This window comes from Mustela nivalis, assembly GCF_964662115.1.
Source record: "Mustela nivalis genome assembly, chromosome: 7".
Classification (NCBI taxonomy): Eukaryota; Metazoa; Chordata; class Mammalia; order Carnivora; family Mustelidae; genus Mustela; species Mustela nivalis.
This window is the reverse complement of record NC_139026.1, coordinates 19,146,988-19,164,401: the sequence shown is the minus strand read 5'-3', so window position 1 is coordinate 19,164,401 and position 17,414 is coordinate 19,146,988. Positions and strand designations below refer to the sequence as shown.

Here is a 17,414-nt window from a genome sequence, read left to right as displayed (position 1 = left end):
AAACTATGTGAGTCCACTTAAAAATGGATTTTTTTTTCTTATAAACATAGTGCAGCACCATAAATGTACTTTCTCTTTCTAATGATTTTCGTTTTGGTTTTTTTTTTTTTTTGAGATTTTATTTATGGGGCGCCTGGGTGGCTCAGTGGGTTAAAGCCTCTGCTTTCGGCTCAGGTCATGATCTCAGGGTTCTAGTAGGCAGAGGCAGGCGAAGAAGGAAAGCAGGCTCCCTGCTGAGCAGAGAGTCCGATGTGGGGCTCGATCCCAGGACCCTGGGATCATGACCTGAGCCAAGGGCAGAGGCTTTGACCTACTGAGCCACCCAGCTGCCCCCCTGATGATTTTCTTAATAACTTTTACTCTATCTGACCTTATTTTAAAGTAAGAGTACATTATATAATAGATATAACATACAAAGTGCATGTTAATTGCCTGTTTATGGTATTGGTAAGGCTTTCAGTCAATAGCAAGCAATTAATAGTTAAGATTCTGGGGGGGTCAAAACTTAGGACTATGCAGGGGTTCAATGCCCCTGACCCCTGCATTATTCAAGGACCAGCTGTATATCACTTGTATATTTTAAAGAGACTTTAAATAATAGATGTGAGTTAGTTCTATATATGGAGATATAGCTAGTTTGTTAGTTCTATATACAGTATATATAGTACAGTTCTATATATAGGGATAGCTGATCTGGTATTTCACATTTTAATTTCAAGAGCCTAGAGGTATAAGACATCTTCCAACTTTATCCAGAATTCTTGGAGAATGAACAGAATACAGTTAGCATCACCCTTGTTACTTTGAGATAAGAGCTGCGCAGAGATCTTTGGCAAGTAAAAGCTTGCCTACTGTAAGTGCGATGTTTTGAGTAAAGATAAGTAGCAAGACCCGGCAGCCAGCTAACTGCCAGAAGCTTCACAAGATGGTGCTCAGTAAATATTTTCTGAATTGTATTAAAGACAATATATTTATGTTCTGTTGAAACAAGTTTGTGGGCATAAGTATTTGGAAAGCTTACAGAAATTTAATGTCTTTATGGACTAAAGGCTTCTTAGTGGGACTTGAAGTGAAGATCTAGACTCAAAGATTTTTGCTGTTGATTCTCAGTTAATGGTAAATGGGCACAATTTTAATTGGGCTCAAATTTGTTTCATTTGATTTGTTGATATGCCTGGTGAACAGCCTCTTAGATATGGTCATGTTAACTGAAAATTGACAGCCAGAATTTTATGCTGGTTTTTTTTTTTTTTGGACTACACATGGATATAAATCTCCTTTAGTTGATGAAATGCTGTCTTCTGATTACCAAGCTCCAGGGATTTAGAACATACCTTCTGTTTTTTAGGCACCATTTTATTTTCTTTATTCTTTCATTCCTTCAACAAATATTAATCGAGCCCCTGCTATGTGATAGGGACTGTTGTAAGCACTGGAAATGGAACAGTAAACAGGGAAAACAAAAATTCCTCTCCCCTTATTTATTTAGTAAATATTTATTTCATGCCTACCATCTGCCAGACATCATTCTAGGTGGGGAATGAGACTCAGACAAGGACTCAATATAATGGGAGAAAAAGACTTAATAAATACAGAAATAATGAGAATAATGTCACTTGGTGGTGAGACCTGAAAGGGAAATAAATGAGAACCTCTGCAGATCTCTCTCTAGCTTTTGTCCCGCCAGTACTTCTGCCTATCAGATCTCCCCAAGCCACACGACTCCATCTCGTCATCTTTGGAAGATGACTGGCCTGTGCCTGGACTCTTCCTTCTCACACTTAGCCTGAAACTCCAAGCAGGAATCTGGGGAATGTATGGGATTCCCCTTATCTGTTTACCTCGTTAGGGCTTACTGCCCTTTGCTGCCTACTATCTAGTATCTGAAAATTATTATCTCATAGATTCTCTTCAGTTTTTTAGTTGCTTGAGAAGGAAGGCCAAATCAAGTCCCTGTTGATCCATCTTGAACAGACATGGAAAAACTATGAGAAAGGAGGAGGCTGAGAATAGTCCTCTGACAAATACAAGGCTAAGAATGGCTCCTGGTCCCAACAGCCAGAGCAGAAACCCCATAAAATCCAAGGCACCAGGAAGAATCCTAGGTAGGGGAGTGCCTCAGTAGTGGAACCAGATTAGCTCAGGAATAAAGGCTGCCCTGGCAACACCTAGCAAAGCTTACAAAGATCATGCTTTTCCCAAGTAAATTAATTACATCAGAGAACAAAACTCAAAAGCTTTCAAATGATTTAAATGAAAACAAAATTCAGTGTCTCTGACATCCAGTCAAGTTTTCCCAGGCATGCCAAGAAGGATGAAAATTTTACTCATAATAAGGAGAAAAATCAATCAATAGAAGCAGACCCAGCCTGCTTTTTGCTCAGATGATAGAATTAGCCAAAAACTTAAAATAGCTATTAGGGATACACTCCATATATTCACAAAAGTAGAGGAAAATATGAGCATGTTGAGGAGAGATGTGAAGATGTGAAGGTTTTAAAATAAAATGAAAGGATGTGATAGGAAGTGACCAAACTGGGAGTGAATGGGTGCTGCTTTTATTAGGATGGCCAGTGTCCTGTCTAAGGAAGTAGTATTTGAATTCCTCTATCGATTCAGCTGTGGGAAGAACATTTTTAGGCAGAGAAAATGACTAGTAGTGTAAAGTCCCTGAGGTAGAACAGTTTTGACAAATCTAAGAACAGACAGAAGGGCAAGTTGGATAGAGCACAAGGAGGGAGAAGAATCATATAAGATAAAGTCGAGAGGTAGGTAGGGCCTCATGGGCTCTGAGATGGATTTATTTCAAAGTGTACTGGGAAAACTGGAGAAGTTTAAAGCCAGGGAGTAATAAGGTCTGTTTGATATTTTTAAAATTTCACTCTGATTACTTTGTGAAAAAAAGGCTTGTGGGGAGCCAACACTGGAAGCTGAAAAGGGGTCTTGGAAAATTCTTTCTCTGTGTTATATGAGAGCTTCGTGGTATTAGGGGGAATTCTGTGAGAAATTTTCATTTATGCCTTATAGTGAGTGATAGTAACTTCATACCTGGGTATATTAAATCATAAAAGGCTAGAGATTTTATAAACCCTGTATAATTTCTCTGACTTTTTGGTTAACTTAGAAGAAGTTACTCAGTAATGAAGCCTTACTTCTGAGTCAACAATCAGTGACTCAAAAGATCATTTATGCAATTTTATAGATCATTAGTTAGTGAGGTGCTAAGGTTTTTGTCAGTTTGGAGCTTTTTAAAAAAATTCATGGACAAGTTCAAAGAATTCTTTGAGGTACTGTAATGAATTACTGAATAGTAATACTGCTTAAGTAAGTTAAACTTCTACATGTGGGTATTTGAGCGAAGTTATACATTTACTTTTTTTGTATCTTTTAATTCCTCCAAGACATTGACTGACACTGAAGTGTATATCATGAGGGTTATTTTAGTTTGATTTTATTATTTTGGAACATTTAAACAACGGAGTAACTTAAATGTACATGAAATTCAGTCATGTAGACTGTTCCTCTAGGAACCAAAGTCTACAATTTTCTTCATGATGTTGTGGCCATAAAACTTGATAGTTGTTATTTAGAGTATTGTGTTGTCTTCATAAATTTCAGGGTGTTTTTTAGATTTTGATGTAGCTCACTAAGGTCACATGTAAAAATAAGTTGGCCACTTACATATCCAGAGACCACAGTATATTAATCAAATGGAAAAACATTTAGTGGTTGCGCCTTACCCCATTTGTTTGGTTTTTACAACATTCCTTTAAGATCTGCTAGAAATTATGCCTCTTCCCTGAAGCTTTTCCTTTTTCAAAAAAAATTTTTTTAAATATTTTATTTATTTATCAGAGAGAGGGGGGGCGGAGAGCGCGAGCACAGGCAGACAGAATGGCAGGCAGAGGCAGAGGGAGAAGCAGGCTCCCCGCTGAGCAAGGAGCCCGATGTGGGACTCGAACCCAGGACGCTGGGATCATGACCTGAGCCGAAGACAGCTGCTTAACCAACTGAGCCACCCAGGCGTCCCCTTTTTCAAATTTATAATCCGCCCCCCCCCCCATTGGATATCTTTGGCATTTCCAGTCTGGCACACTAGTTAATACATTTTCCTCCAGTGGTATTTTTAAGCTGAGGTCAGTGGCTGTCATGCCATTGGACTTAATGGTGGGGGTCACTAACTTATTGTGTTCTGAGCCTGAGCACACGGGCCACGTATTTGTGATTTTGTAACCAGTAGGGAAGGAGATGCCAGTAGAAGTAGCAAAGTCTGTTATGAAAGAGCTTTGAGGTTAACTCAGGCATCCACCCACTCCAGCCTGAGTGCCTCTGAACAGACAAATTATTATTTTTTTCCAAATTGCATTTTCCTTTGAACTATATGTTTTGAGATCTTCCCATACCTTGATTCAGTCGCCTCATTCTCTTATACTATATGAAGTATTCCACTATAGAGAGAGACCATAAATTTTGTAAACCTGGCGATTCACAGTCCTGTACCCCTGGGGTAATAATACATTATATGTTTATAAGAAAATAAAAAATATTTTTAAAAAAAGAAATAAAGGTTTAATTTTTCCCCCCTAATCTAAGGTATTTTGATGGCAAAAAATAAGAAAAAAGAAAAAGGAAGGTTTGTTTTATTTAGAATGTTCTGTTCATAGGAAGGAATCAGGATTATATTTGAGACAATAACTTAGCTAAAGAAATACAACAATGTAGGACACCAAACAGCTGTTCCACTTGTGATTTTTTTTCCCCTGCAAAGGACACTTTAATGTGATTTTACTTGGCAGTGATAACGGAACACATCTCACCATTTGATTTTTTAAGTCTCTGCTTTCCTATCTTGTTCAATGAGAAAAGCAGTATGATATGATGAGTTGAATTTCCATGTAGATTAGAGCCACAGTCAATAGACTTAACAGGATGTCCAGCTTGATTCTTAGCCATCTGAGCAACAGTGCCTCCTTGAGGAATCAAGGATAAAAATGAAACATGTGTTTTTAAGAGAAGATTTTGTTTTACAGATACAGCTCAGGTTTATTAACCCACTGAAAAATTTAAGACGTCTTGGAATCAAAATGGTAACTGACATCTTTCTGGACTGGGAGTCTTACCAATTCAGAACAGAAGAAATTGATGCTGTATTTCATGGTGCAGTTTGGCCCCAGGTAAACTATTTTACTACCCTCTTCCCAGACACCTTCTGCTTCATCCTTTGGTATGACTTCAACCAGCACAGTCTACACCCAGACATGAATGCCTATCCTGGCCTTTTCTTTTACATCGAGTCTTCCTTTGTTTCTGAACATTTTAGAACACTTTGCTTTGCCTCCACTATCACCTAAAGCTCAAGAGCTGGTTTCTTTAACACGACATTTATAGTTAAGGTTAATTTGAATATGGTTGTGTCTCTTAAGCAAATGGAATATAACTGTTACAGCACCTCAGTGATGTGTCTCTGGATTTTTGACAAGCATAAGGGAAAATACACAGATATCCTTGTTACCTTGTTTGTAACCATTTTGCGATGACTCCTGTTATTTAACTATAGCTAAAAAGACTATGGAGGAGACTTGATTATAGGAATTCTAGCTGCTTGAGCTCTGTCGCTTCTAACCAATTGAAACCTAAAGTACCTCATTCCTTCTAAGGGTCTAGCACTTCTTGCTCCATCTTTGCCATTTTTCCCCTGTAACCATTATTTTGGATTCCTTTATTTTTTTCTTCAGTCTGTCCTTTAAATGTTAACCTCTGTCCCTTGGCTGTTTATCTCTTGGATGTTTATCCTCTTGGATTTCTGTACTTGCTCTGCTTTTTAGTTGTTTTTTCCCGATAATTCTGTATGTTTTTATTTTGTATTCTGTTTTTATTTTGTGTCCTAGATCATAAGGCTTGGATCTGAGAGTCAGTATTCTCCTACTCCTCTGCTGAAACTGATTAGTGTCTGGAGCAGAAACGCAAGGTATGGCCATTTTTCTCCCACCTTTAAAAAGGACAGTGTTTTAGACCATTCTAGTCAAAATGAGTCAAGGTTACTAATAATATGATTTATGGTGAAATACTATAGATGCAGTTAAAGAGAATAAGGTAGCTGAATTTCAGAATACACAGGTTTAAAGAAAAACACAAGCTGCCGAACAGTGTAACCCAAGAAAAATACCTGTGCATGTGTATAAATATAAAGTGAAGTAGAAAATGCCTAAAAGGATACATGAGAAACTGGTAATGTTATTATAGCATGTGGAGGTTTGGGTACCCCAGAACAGGAAAGAGGTAATTTTTATGATATATCTTTAGAGTGTTCATTTATTATTTTTGAAAAAGGGAAAAATAGGGGGCACCTGGGTGGCTCAGTGGGTTAATAATAAGCCTCTACCTTCGGCTCAGGTCATGATCTCAGGGTCCTGGGATTGAGTCCCATATTGGGCTCTCTGCTCAGCAGGGAGTCTGCTTCCCTCTTTCTCTCTGTGATCTCTCTCTGTCAAATATAAAAATAAAATCCTAAAAGAAAAAAAAAGGCAAAATAACATTTTGCAATGTAAGTTAAACTTACACATATTTTAGTAAAACGCATTTTTGCTAGTTTTACAGTTTCATTAAAACTTAAAAATCAGAGGGGCGCCTGGGTGGCTCAGTGGGTTAAGCCGCTGCCTTCGGCTCAGGTCATGATCTCAGGGTCCTGGGATCGAGTTCCGCATCGGGCTCTCTGCTCAGCGGGGAGCCTGCTTCTCTCTCTCTCTCTCTGCCAGCCTCTCTGCCTACCTGTGATCTCTCTCTGTCAAATGAATAAATAAAATCTTTAAAAAAAAAAAACAAAAAAACAAAACAAAACTTAAAAATCAGAAGTACTGTTATTGTTAGGGATGTACTTCCAACTTTTCTGGAAGAAAAGAGCTCAAGCACTTTTAGCACTAACTATGTTAAAAGTGCTTGAGCTCTTTTTCCAATGATGATAAAGTGGTAAAACTATCTGAATTTTTTTGGTTTTACCCTCCTGCTGATCGTTAGAGGACTACATCCCTGAAGTAGAACAGTTGCTGGTTTGCCGCTGGCTGGAGAGCCTTTGTGTACTCTATCCTTGTGGGTGCGTTTCCTCTGGGTAGGATGCTCCTGTCATTTGTGTGTGTCTTTCATCTTTCATACTGGGGGTGGATTCACCACCTCTCCCAAAAATGATGCTGCTCTCTGAATGTTGCATATGCTAACACGGTAAATGTTTCTTTGGTCTGTACTCCTGATTCCCATGTTGTACAGCATTGGTTTTTATGTGAGTATATATACATTCACATTCTAGAAGGTTTATAGTTGAAAAATAGCCTGTCTTCAGTACATTTCTTTTAGAAAAGGCTCATACCATGTTCACATCTCAGCTTTACAACTTAACTACCTCAGTGGCTTTAGACTCGTCTCAGTTTTTTTATCTGTAATGTAGGGACAAGGTTACCAAATTATAGAGATGTTATGAGGATTAAATGAGAGAGATACATAAAGTGCCTAAATAACAATCTTTGTGAGGTGCCTGGAATTATCCATCAAATTTTAGATTTTAAAGTAATTTCCCTTTTGATGTTGGTACACACATATATTTGAACTCAATATGGAAATTCTTACTGAACTTGTTTTCAGAAAAAAATATATTGAGAAATAAGATGACAACTTCAGTGTTTTTCCTTGCAGATATTTCCCTTTCCTGGCTAAACAGAAACCTGGGTTCCCAGAGTGTGATATCCTGACCAACGTTTTTGCAATTCTCTCAGCAAAGAATCTCTCAGAAGCCACAGCCTCTATTGTGATGGATATAGCCGATGACCTTCTTAACCTTCCAGATTTTGAACCCACAGAAACACTTTTGAGCTTGCCAGTAACTGGATGTGTGTACATGGAAAGTGCAGATGGTATGTGTGCTGTACAAAGTAAATGATTCTTAGATTTCTGAAGCATTTGTGCTCTCAGAATGGAAAATTTCAACACAATTTGATTCTTTTAATTATTTTTATTATTAAAAGAATTTCTTTGCTATAGGAATTAATACCAATTCATATAAACTGAATTTTCTGTGTAGTAGTAGAAATTCGGATTATTTATGCTCCAGAAAGCTCAACTATCCATCAGGAAATTTAATGACTTCCACTGTCATGTCTCTGAATTCTTCTTGTCAAATTATCCTAACAGTTCTTTTACTAAACCAAAAATGTCTTACTTAAAGCCTCAGGGGCTTTATAAATTTATAATTTAGCTAATAATACTGCTATTATGACTAAGAAAAAAGTTATTTAATCTTTATAGTTAAAATTTATTATATATATATTTTTTAATTTTTTATTTTTTAATAAACATATATTTTTATCCCCAGGGGTACAGGTCTATGAATCGCCAGGTTTACACACTTCACAGCACTCACCAAAGCACATACCCTCCCCAGTGTCCATAATCACAGCCCCTTCTCCCAACCCTCCTCCCCGCAGCAACCCTCAGTTTGTTTTGTAAGATTAAGAGTCACTTATGGTTTGTCTCCTTCCCAATCCCATCTTGTTTCATTGATTCTTCTCCTACCCACTTAGGCCCCCATGTTGCATCACCACTTCCTCATATCAGGGAGATCATATGATAGTTGTCTTTCTCTGCTTGACTTATTTCGCTAAGCATGATACGCTCTAGTTCCATCCATGTTGTCACAAATGGCAAGATTTCATTTCTTTTGATGGCTGCATAGTATTCCGTTGTGTATATATACCACATCTTCTTGATCCATTCATCTGTTGATGGACATCTAGGTTCTTTCCGTAGTTTGGCTATTATGGACATTGCTGCTATAAACATTCGGGTGCACGTGCCCCTTCAGATCCCTACATTTGTATCTTTAGGGTAAATACCCAGTAGTGCAATTGCTGGGTCATAGGGCAGTTCTATTTTCAACATCTTGAGGAACCTCCATGCTGTTTTCCAGAGTGGTTGCACCAGCTTGCATTCCCACCAACAGTGTAGGAGGGTTCCCCTTTCTCCGCATCCTTGCCAGCATCTGTCATTTCCTGACTTGTTGATTTTAGCCATTCTGACTGGTGTGAGGTGATATCTCATTGTGGTTTTGATTTGTATTTCCCTGATGCCGAGTGATATGGAGCACTTTTTCATGTGTCTGTTGGCCATCTGGATGTCTTCTTTGCAGAAATGTCTGTTCATGTCCTCTGCCCATTTCTTGATTGGATTATCTGTTCTTTGGGTTTGAGTTTGCTAAGTTCTTTATAGATTTTGGACACTAGCCCTTTATCTGATATGTCGTTTGCAAATATCTTCTCCCATTCTGTCAGTTGTCTTTTGGTTTTGTTAACTGTTTTCTTTGCTGTGCAAGAGCTTTTGATCTTGATAAAATCCCAATAGTTCATTTTTGCCCTTGCTTCCCTTGCCTTTGGCAATTTTCCTAGGAAGATGTTGCAACGGCTGAGGTCGAAGAGGTTGCTGCCTGTGTTCTCCTCAAGTATTTTGATGGATTCCTTTCTCACTAAAATTTGTTATATTTTTATGAAAATTGAGTGCTCTCCTTGTCTATCATTATGAAGATAGTATACGATTATCCCTTAATAGTTCATTAAAATCAAAACATTTATTACTTTTTTTTCAGATTCTATCACAATGGGAGGACGATTAATTCTACCTCATGTACCTGCAATTCTCCAGTATCTTAGCAAAACCACAATAAGTGCAGAAAAGGTGAAAAAGAAGAAGAATAGGGCACAAGTCAGTAAGGAACTTGGCATTCTGTCAAAGTAAGTGATATATTGGTCCTTAAAAGATAACATTACTATCCGTGGTTTTAATTTTTGCTAATTTTTACCCAGTTTTTCAATTATTTTAATGTGGTAATAAGCTGAAAAGATTTTAAGTATTTTTAAATGCCCTCCATTTTTAAGATAACGTAGAATTCTTCTTCTCTGCCTGTATATTCATTAGAAAACTTTTATCGTATCTATGTTCATTTTATTATGAGAGAATAAGCTTCAAAATTCTAAAGTAGGTTAATAGATTTGTATATTTTGTTCAGTTAGAATTTTGAGTTACATGAGATCTCATACTTTTCATTGTTTTTTAAGTTTAATTGATAAAAATAATTCATTTAAAAGAGCGTGTTATGGTTGTTCTGTTTGTTTTTTAAGGGTCAAGATTTTGCAAGGATTTTTAAAGATTCTTTTTGACAATAGACCTAGTAATATAAAATTGTGTCTTCTGTAGCAGGGTTGTTAAACCAGAGTACAAAAAATGTTTGCATTTTAAATTATGAATTGTTACAGGACTTAACTGTTCAAAGTTTATTTTTTCTGTTACCTCAACGACAAAATGATATATTAGAATCTTCCAGGAATTGCTTTGACATGTCTTATTCATACTATTGTATTTCTAAGTTATACAAAATGGGAAACCACACAAAATATACTCATTAAATTTTATCACAGGCTGTGTGGTAGTGAAAAGAAAGTGAGAGATTAGGCACCATAAAGACTGGGTTTGAAAGGCCTGCTCTGCCACTTCTTAGAGGTGACATCAGCTTCTCTGAGTCTCAGTTTTCTTTGGGCAAGATTGGGCTAAACATTTCAACATGGAAGGCTATCGTGGGAGTTAAATTGAATACCGCATGTATAGCCTTAAACAAATCTTGGCTCTTAAAAATGTTATTTTCTTTGTAAAGTGAGAAATTACTAATTGTCAAAAAATAGTAATAACAAAAATAATTTAAAAAAAGAAATTGCTGATATTCAGATTATAGCATCGGAGTTTCCTCTTACCTACAAAATCAGATGTTGCAAGAGAAATAGATTAGTAGCCATGAGCCTGAAGTTGGAGAGAAATAAAAGTGGACCCTGCAGGGGCGCCTGGGTGGCTCAGTGGGTTAAGCCGCTGCCTTCAGCTCAGGTCAGGATCTCAGGGTCCTGGGATTGAGTCCCGCATCGGGCTCCCTGCTCAGCAGGGAGCCTGCTTCCTCCTCTCTCTCTGCCTGCCTCTCCGTCTACTTGTGATTTCTCTCTGTCAAATAAAAAAAAAAAAAAAAAAAAAAAGTGGACCCTGCATAGAAGTCAGTTAAACTTTTCCTACATGAACACATAAAAGCCACCTGTGTCTGTCACATGTTTTCTACAAAACGTTTAACTTCTTAGAGAAATACTCTTCACTTGTGTACCTTACATATCAGTTTTTCACCTTCTCTAGGATCAGCAAGTTCATGAGAGACAAAGAGCAAAGTTCTCTGCTCATCACACTTCTTCTTCCTTTCCTCCACCGTGGCAATGTTCCTCAGGTAAAAATTCACAGGACATTGGCTTTGTCATTAAAGTGGTACTTGATTATTAAGGTTCATCCATGAGCAATAATTTTCATTGGGTAGATCCTGTGATGTATTTGCAAAAAGATTTTATACAAAAATATAAAATTAGAAATAGAGGAGACGCTTTGGGAAAGAGGTAGGAAAGGGGGGAACAAGAGGCTGGAAGCATCCTCATCAGTCCTTCATTTTTCTTTCTTTAGCTTCTAATCCATTTTTTTTCTCACTTCTTTTTTTTTTTCCTCTCACTTTGATCAATAACAAATCTGGAACCCAAGAAGCGCATCATATAATCTTAAGTATGCATCACAGTTGCAGAGCTGCTAATGAAAAGTCAGATTATATTAATATTACATGGAGCTAGGAGTCTCTAAAATGATTTTCCAACTTTTAGTTTAATCTCAAGTCAAATCAAATGGCTCAAACTCAGTGAGGTTTTAGTAGCTACACTGAACATCTCTTACTATACAGTAATTCAGTAGAGAAGACCACAGATCTGTAGAGAACCAGAAGTGAGGATTTTTCTTGAGCAACTTCATTTTTCTTGGCCCTTTTTGGACTGGACATAGAAGTAATTATGTTCCAAAACCATGTGTATTTTCTATTAGAATTAAAGGAAGAAACTGTTAATGAACATTATTGTGGATTTTATCTGACGTTAAAATGAAAGTTAAAACTTTCAAAGGCCTATGAAATAACTTTTCTGAATACTACTTGTGCTTATTGAAAGTTATTTATTTTTTGTGCTATAATATTAAAGCCAAGGTGACCAGTTTTCTAAATTACTGAAATGTGCTTTCTCTTAATGTTCCTTCTTAAGGATACAGAGGTTGATATTTTGGTGACAGTACAAAACCTGTTGAAACATTGTCTGGAGCCTACAAACTTCCTCAAGCCTCTAGCAAAGCTCTTCTCGGTTATTAAGAATAAGTTGTCAAGACAATTGCTTTGTACAGTTTTCCAGGTCTGTAGTACTCATTTTTACCCCAAACCACCTCTTTTTAAAAAGATCACTGTGACATTTAATACATATTGACCGCTTCCTTGGTGTCAACATGATGTTTCATATAAATTTGAGTGGAAAGAGGGAATTGAAGGGAGGAGGACAGAAAAGTTAAGATTTGGGATGCCTGGGTGGCTCAGTGGGTTAAGCCTCTGCCTTCGGCTCAGGTCATGATCTCAGGGTCCTGGGATCGAGGCCTGCATCAGGCTCTCTGCTCAGCAGGGAGCCTGCTTCCCCCTCTCTCTGCCTGCCTCTCTGCCTACTTGTGATTTCTCTCCATCAAATAAATAAATAAAATCTTTAAAAAAAAAAAAAAAGAAAAGAAAAGTTAAGGTTTTATTCAGTAATAATATACTGTTTTCATTCCTTTCAGACTCTTTCTGATTTTGAGAGTGGATTAAAATATATTACTGATGTTGTCAAGGTAAGAAAGTCTTATATTTCTCTTTTGCTTCAAAAATATTGTCATTTTTTGGGACGCCTGGGTGGCTCAGTTGGTTGGACGACTGCCTTCGGCTCAGGTCATGATTCTGGAGTCCCAGGATCGAGTCCCACATTGGGCTCCCAGCTCCACGGGAAATCTGCTTCTCTCTCTGACCTTCTCCTCGCTCATGCTCTCTCTCACTGTCTCTCTCTCAAATAAATAAATAAATAAATAAATCTTTAAGAAAAAAAAAAAAGTATTGTCATTTTTTTTTAATTTAAGATTTGTATACCTTCATCTACATTTTCAGTGTTTCACAGTGTTTCAATGTTTTCATTTCTTGTAGCTTAATGCCTTTGATCAAAGACATCTTGATGATATCAACTTTGATGTTCGCTTCGCAACATTCCAGACTATCACCTCTTATATTAAAGAGATGCAAACTGTTGATGTTAACTACTTAATTCCAGTTATGCATAATTGTTTCTATAATATGGAGGTAGGTTTTTATAGGAAAAATTTATGAATTATTTTTCATTGTTTTGATAATACAACTATATGATTTTTTTTTTTTTAAATTAACGTATAATGTATTATTTTCCCCAGGGTACAGGTCTGTGAATCATTAGGCTTACACGCTTCACAGGACTCACCATAGCCCATACCCTCCCAATGTCCATAACCAAACCACCCTATCCCTACCCCTGCCCCCCAAGCAACCCTCAGTTTTTTTCATGAGATTAAGAGTCTCTTATGGCTTGTCTCCCTCCTGATCCCATCTTATTTCATTTTTTTCCCCCTACCCCCACCCATGGTCCTTCATTCTGCCTCTCAAATTCTTCATATCAGAGAGATCATATGATAATTGCATGGCCTGATTTCTTAATTTGTGTTGTGAGCAAGACACAGATTTTTGTGTATAATTTCTTGTGGCTGCAGACTGTTTTGTTTGGTGAAGACCATATTGTTATTCTCATGATCTAAAAGACAAATATTTTGAATAAAATAATATGTGGAAGCACTTTGAAAAATACAAAAGCCATGTGCTAGAATAGGGGAAATTCATAGAGACAGAAAGTAAATCCGTGGTTATCAAGGGCTGCCAGGGAGGGAGAAATGGGAATGGTGAAGAAGGACTTCTGATTGGCACAGGGTTTTGTTTGGGGGGGGGGGGGATAAAAATGCTCTGAAGTTAGATAGTGGTGATGGCTGTACAACCTTGTGAATATCCAAGAAACATTGAATTGTACACTTTAAAAGGGTGAATTGTATAGTATTTCAATTATATCTCAGTGTTTTGAAGTTTTGTCACTGTATTATTTGACAGTTTGCCCTCTTTTATTGATTCAGAAATATAAAGGGTTCATACTATTTTAAGTACCATGTTGCTGGACTGAATTAAAACCCAAAACTGGGGAAAATGAAACCTTTGATTTATAGTTAGCCATGTAATGTCATCAGTAATCTCTTTGTGGCATTTTATAACTATTCATCTGATGTTAATGATTATGTAATATATGAAAAAGTAATCTCCCCGCTTGGGTCTGATTCTTCATATTTCATATCAAATTCTAGCACAAAGAATTCCAAATCACTGCCTGCTTAGCTGAGTTAGCAATACTTGCTCCACATTCACTACCTACATTGCTCACACTAGGAATTGGAGCACAACTAACCAAAATTATACCAGCCAACTCTGTCGTTTTCAGTTACCACATGATACTGAATATTGAAAACAAGATTTAGTGAATCTTTTATTCTGTTTGCTTTGGGAAATAAAACTAATCAAAAAGTCTATTGCATCTTGTTTTCCAAATCAGAGTGTGACTTCTCAGTAAGCATGATTTTTTTTCAGTTATTTACTACAGGACTACCTCATTTTATTAGGCTTTGCAGATACTGTGTTTTTTGGTATTGGCATTTTTTTTTCTTTTTTTTTTTTACAAATTGAAGGTTTGTGACAACCCTGCTTTGAACAAGTCCTATCAGTGCCATTTTCCAACAGCATTTGTTTATTTTATATCTCTGTGTCATATCTTGGTGATTCTCCTAATATTTTTTCATTATGATTATATTTATCACAATGATCTGCGAGCAGTGATTATGATGCACTAAAATAATAGATGATAGTATTTTTTAATTAAGGCATGTACCTTGTTTTTTTAGGCATAATGCTATTACACACTTAATAAATTATAGAATAGTCTAAACATAACTTTTATATGTACTGGGAACCCAAAAAATTCATTTGTTCATTTCACTCACTTTATTATGATTTTCACTTTGATCTGGTGGTCTGGAACCAAAGTCACAAGATCTCTGAGGTATGCGTGCATATTCCTCACAGCCCTACATTTAGTTCTTCCTTAGATGTGATGTACTTGGGGAACATTTCTTAGGAGGGATCTTTACATAGAGGAGTATCAACATTTTATAAACTGTTCATTGGGAAATAATATTCCATATTATAGTTATTACACAGAATAATTTTGTTTTGTTTTGTTTTTTCTTGTTTCGAGTTAGGAGACATGTCTTTAAGTGATAATGCCAGCATGTGCCTGATGAGTATCATCAAAAAGTTAGCTGCCCTGAATGTCACGGAGAAAGAATATAGGGAAATCATTCATCGTTCACTCCTGGAGAAGTTGAGGAAAGGATTGAAGAGCCAGACAGAGGTATTGGGGTTTGCAATTACATCTTTGTCTTTTATGTACTACTGTTACGGATTTTGTTTTTGCTTTTCTTTTTCCTTACTAAAGTTGTTGTTAAAAACAGCTTAGTACATTTAATTAATACTTAATTGCATAAATACAAAACTCTTAAAAGGAGAGTGGGAATATAAAGGAGAGTGATCACTTCTGATCTTATAGTTTGTGTTTACAATGGGAATGTTTTATGTTAAAAGAAAATTGTAAACATTATAGTGGTTTTTTTCTGTGTTTCTTTACATTATCTAGAAAGCAAATTCTTTTATTTTTATTTTTTTAATTTTTTTTTAATTTAATTTTATTTTTTTCCAGCTCCAAAAATTCATTGTTTATGCACCATACCCCAGTGCTCCATGCAATACGTGCCCTCCTTAATACCCACCAAATTCTTTAAAAAAAAAATTGTTTTTCTCAATTTGGCCTTTGCAGAATATACAACAGGATTATACCACAGTGCTTTCCTGTTTAATTCAAACCTTTCCAGATCAACCAGAATTTAAAGACTTGGTACAGCTCACTGATTGCCATGATCCAGAAATGGACTTCTTTGAGAATATGAAGCATATTCAGGTAGAAAACACTTCTGTGTTGAGTTCTTTTTTCCTGCCTATAAATTAAGAATCTCAGGGGTGCCTGGGTGGCTCAGGGTCTATTTTCTTTCATGGTATCATAAACCACAATAATAGTGTCACATTTCTTTGCCATTTCCTAAGTATATAAATGCTTTAGGATCCTTTGTTAAACAAATGCTATGGATTATATCTCTGGAAGCAAATCAAGGCACAGGTGTTTGTTCATGTAACACATGGACTGTATTTCACTCCTTTAATCTTTTCATAGAAAAGTAACATGATACTGAAATGGAGCTGGTTGTAGGTGAGTGTATTCAGTGACTAATTCTTATTTTATCTAACTCATAGATCCACAGACGAGCAAGAGCCTTGAAGAAACTGGCAAAACAACTAATGGAAGGCAAAATTGTCCTGTCTTCTAAATCTCTTCAGAATTATATCATGCCTTATGCCATGACTCCAATTTTTGACGAGAAAATGCTCAAGGTAGGACATTAGATCAGGGAAACCATTAAACATCTACCTATACCATGACGTGCATATGGGGTTGTGACGTTCATATTGATGTCAACACAATTAGAGGCTTAAAATAGTTCTGAAGCCCTGAGAATGGTACTTGGCACATAGTAAACGCTCTGTAAGTAGTAGATTTAATCTTTATTTTCACTATTATTAGCCCAAAGAGGCCAACCACAAAATAGTTCCCCTCATAGAAATAAATGATCACATTACTAACATAGCATACTTTTATTTTTGTATTATAGGACTTAATTCTGATAATTAATTACCAAAATCATTGTTTTCCCAAATGGCTCATAAGAAAGGAAGTTAAACAATAACTACCTTTTCTTTAGCACCATATCAGATATAGGAACTATTCTAAGTACTTAACATAATCTTACTTCATCTTCATCATAGCTTAACCCTATAGGTGCTGTTGTCACTATTTTACAGGAAAGTAAACTGGGAATAAGTGAGGTATTTAACTTTCTCAAAGACATACAGAATGAGAATCTGTATTTGAACTTAGGACTCTCTTCCTTATTATACTACATAGTGCCAAAAACAGTGTTGTGTACATTGTAAGGCCTTAATATTTATTGTTTAGATTGATGAAAGACAGCACCCAAAAATTCAAGTCTAATTGAGGTGATACCAGGAGTTGTGACTTGAATTTATACTGTGTTGACCACATTGTATTGTGCAAAGTTAGGTTTCCCCTGTTGTTTCAAAAATTTTTAAAGAATTACCTAGGTAGGGGCACCTGGATGGCTCAGTGGGTTAAGCCTCTGCCTTCAGCTCAAGCCATGATCTCAGAGTCCGGGGATCAAGCCCCACATCTGGGCTCTTTGCTTGGCAGGGAGCCTGCTTCCCTCTCTATCTTTCTCTC

At 36.6% G+C, this 17,414-nt stretch overlaps 1 protein-coding gene across 2 annotated transcripts in view; it reads left to right on the top strand.

Moving 5' to 3' along the window:
- UTP20 (UTP20 small subunit processome component) overlaps window positions 1-17,414 on the top strand; it is a 97,193-nt gene that overhangs the window by 48,313 nt on the left and 31,466 nt on the right. For both annotated transcript variants that reach the window (XM_082739156.1, XM_082739157.1), the window contains exons 28-38: window positions 5,031-5,174; window positions 5,889-5,968; window positions 7,684-7,901; window positions 9,626-9,770; window positions 11,206-11,293; window positions 12,138-12,281; window positions 12,694-12,744; window positions 13,091-13,243; window positions 15,264-15,419; window positions 15,882-16,022; window positions 16,373-16,510. In XM_082739156.1, coding sequence (XP_082595282.1) covers window positions 5,031-5,174; window positions 5,889-5,968; window positions 7,684-7,901; window positions 9,626-9,770; window positions 11,206-11,293; window positions 12,138-12,281; window positions 12,694-12,744; window positions 13,091-13,243; window positions 15,264-15,419; window positions 15,882-16,022; window positions 16,373-16,510 — 1,458 coding nt within the window. The remainder of the gene's footprint in view (window positions 1-5,030; window positions 5,175-5,888; window positions 5,969-7,683; window positions 7,902-9,625; window positions 9,771-11,205; window positions 11,294-12,137; window positions 12,282-12,693; window positions 12,745-13,090; window positions 13,244-15,263; window positions 15,420-15,881; window positions 16,023-16,372; window positions 16,511-17,414) is intronic.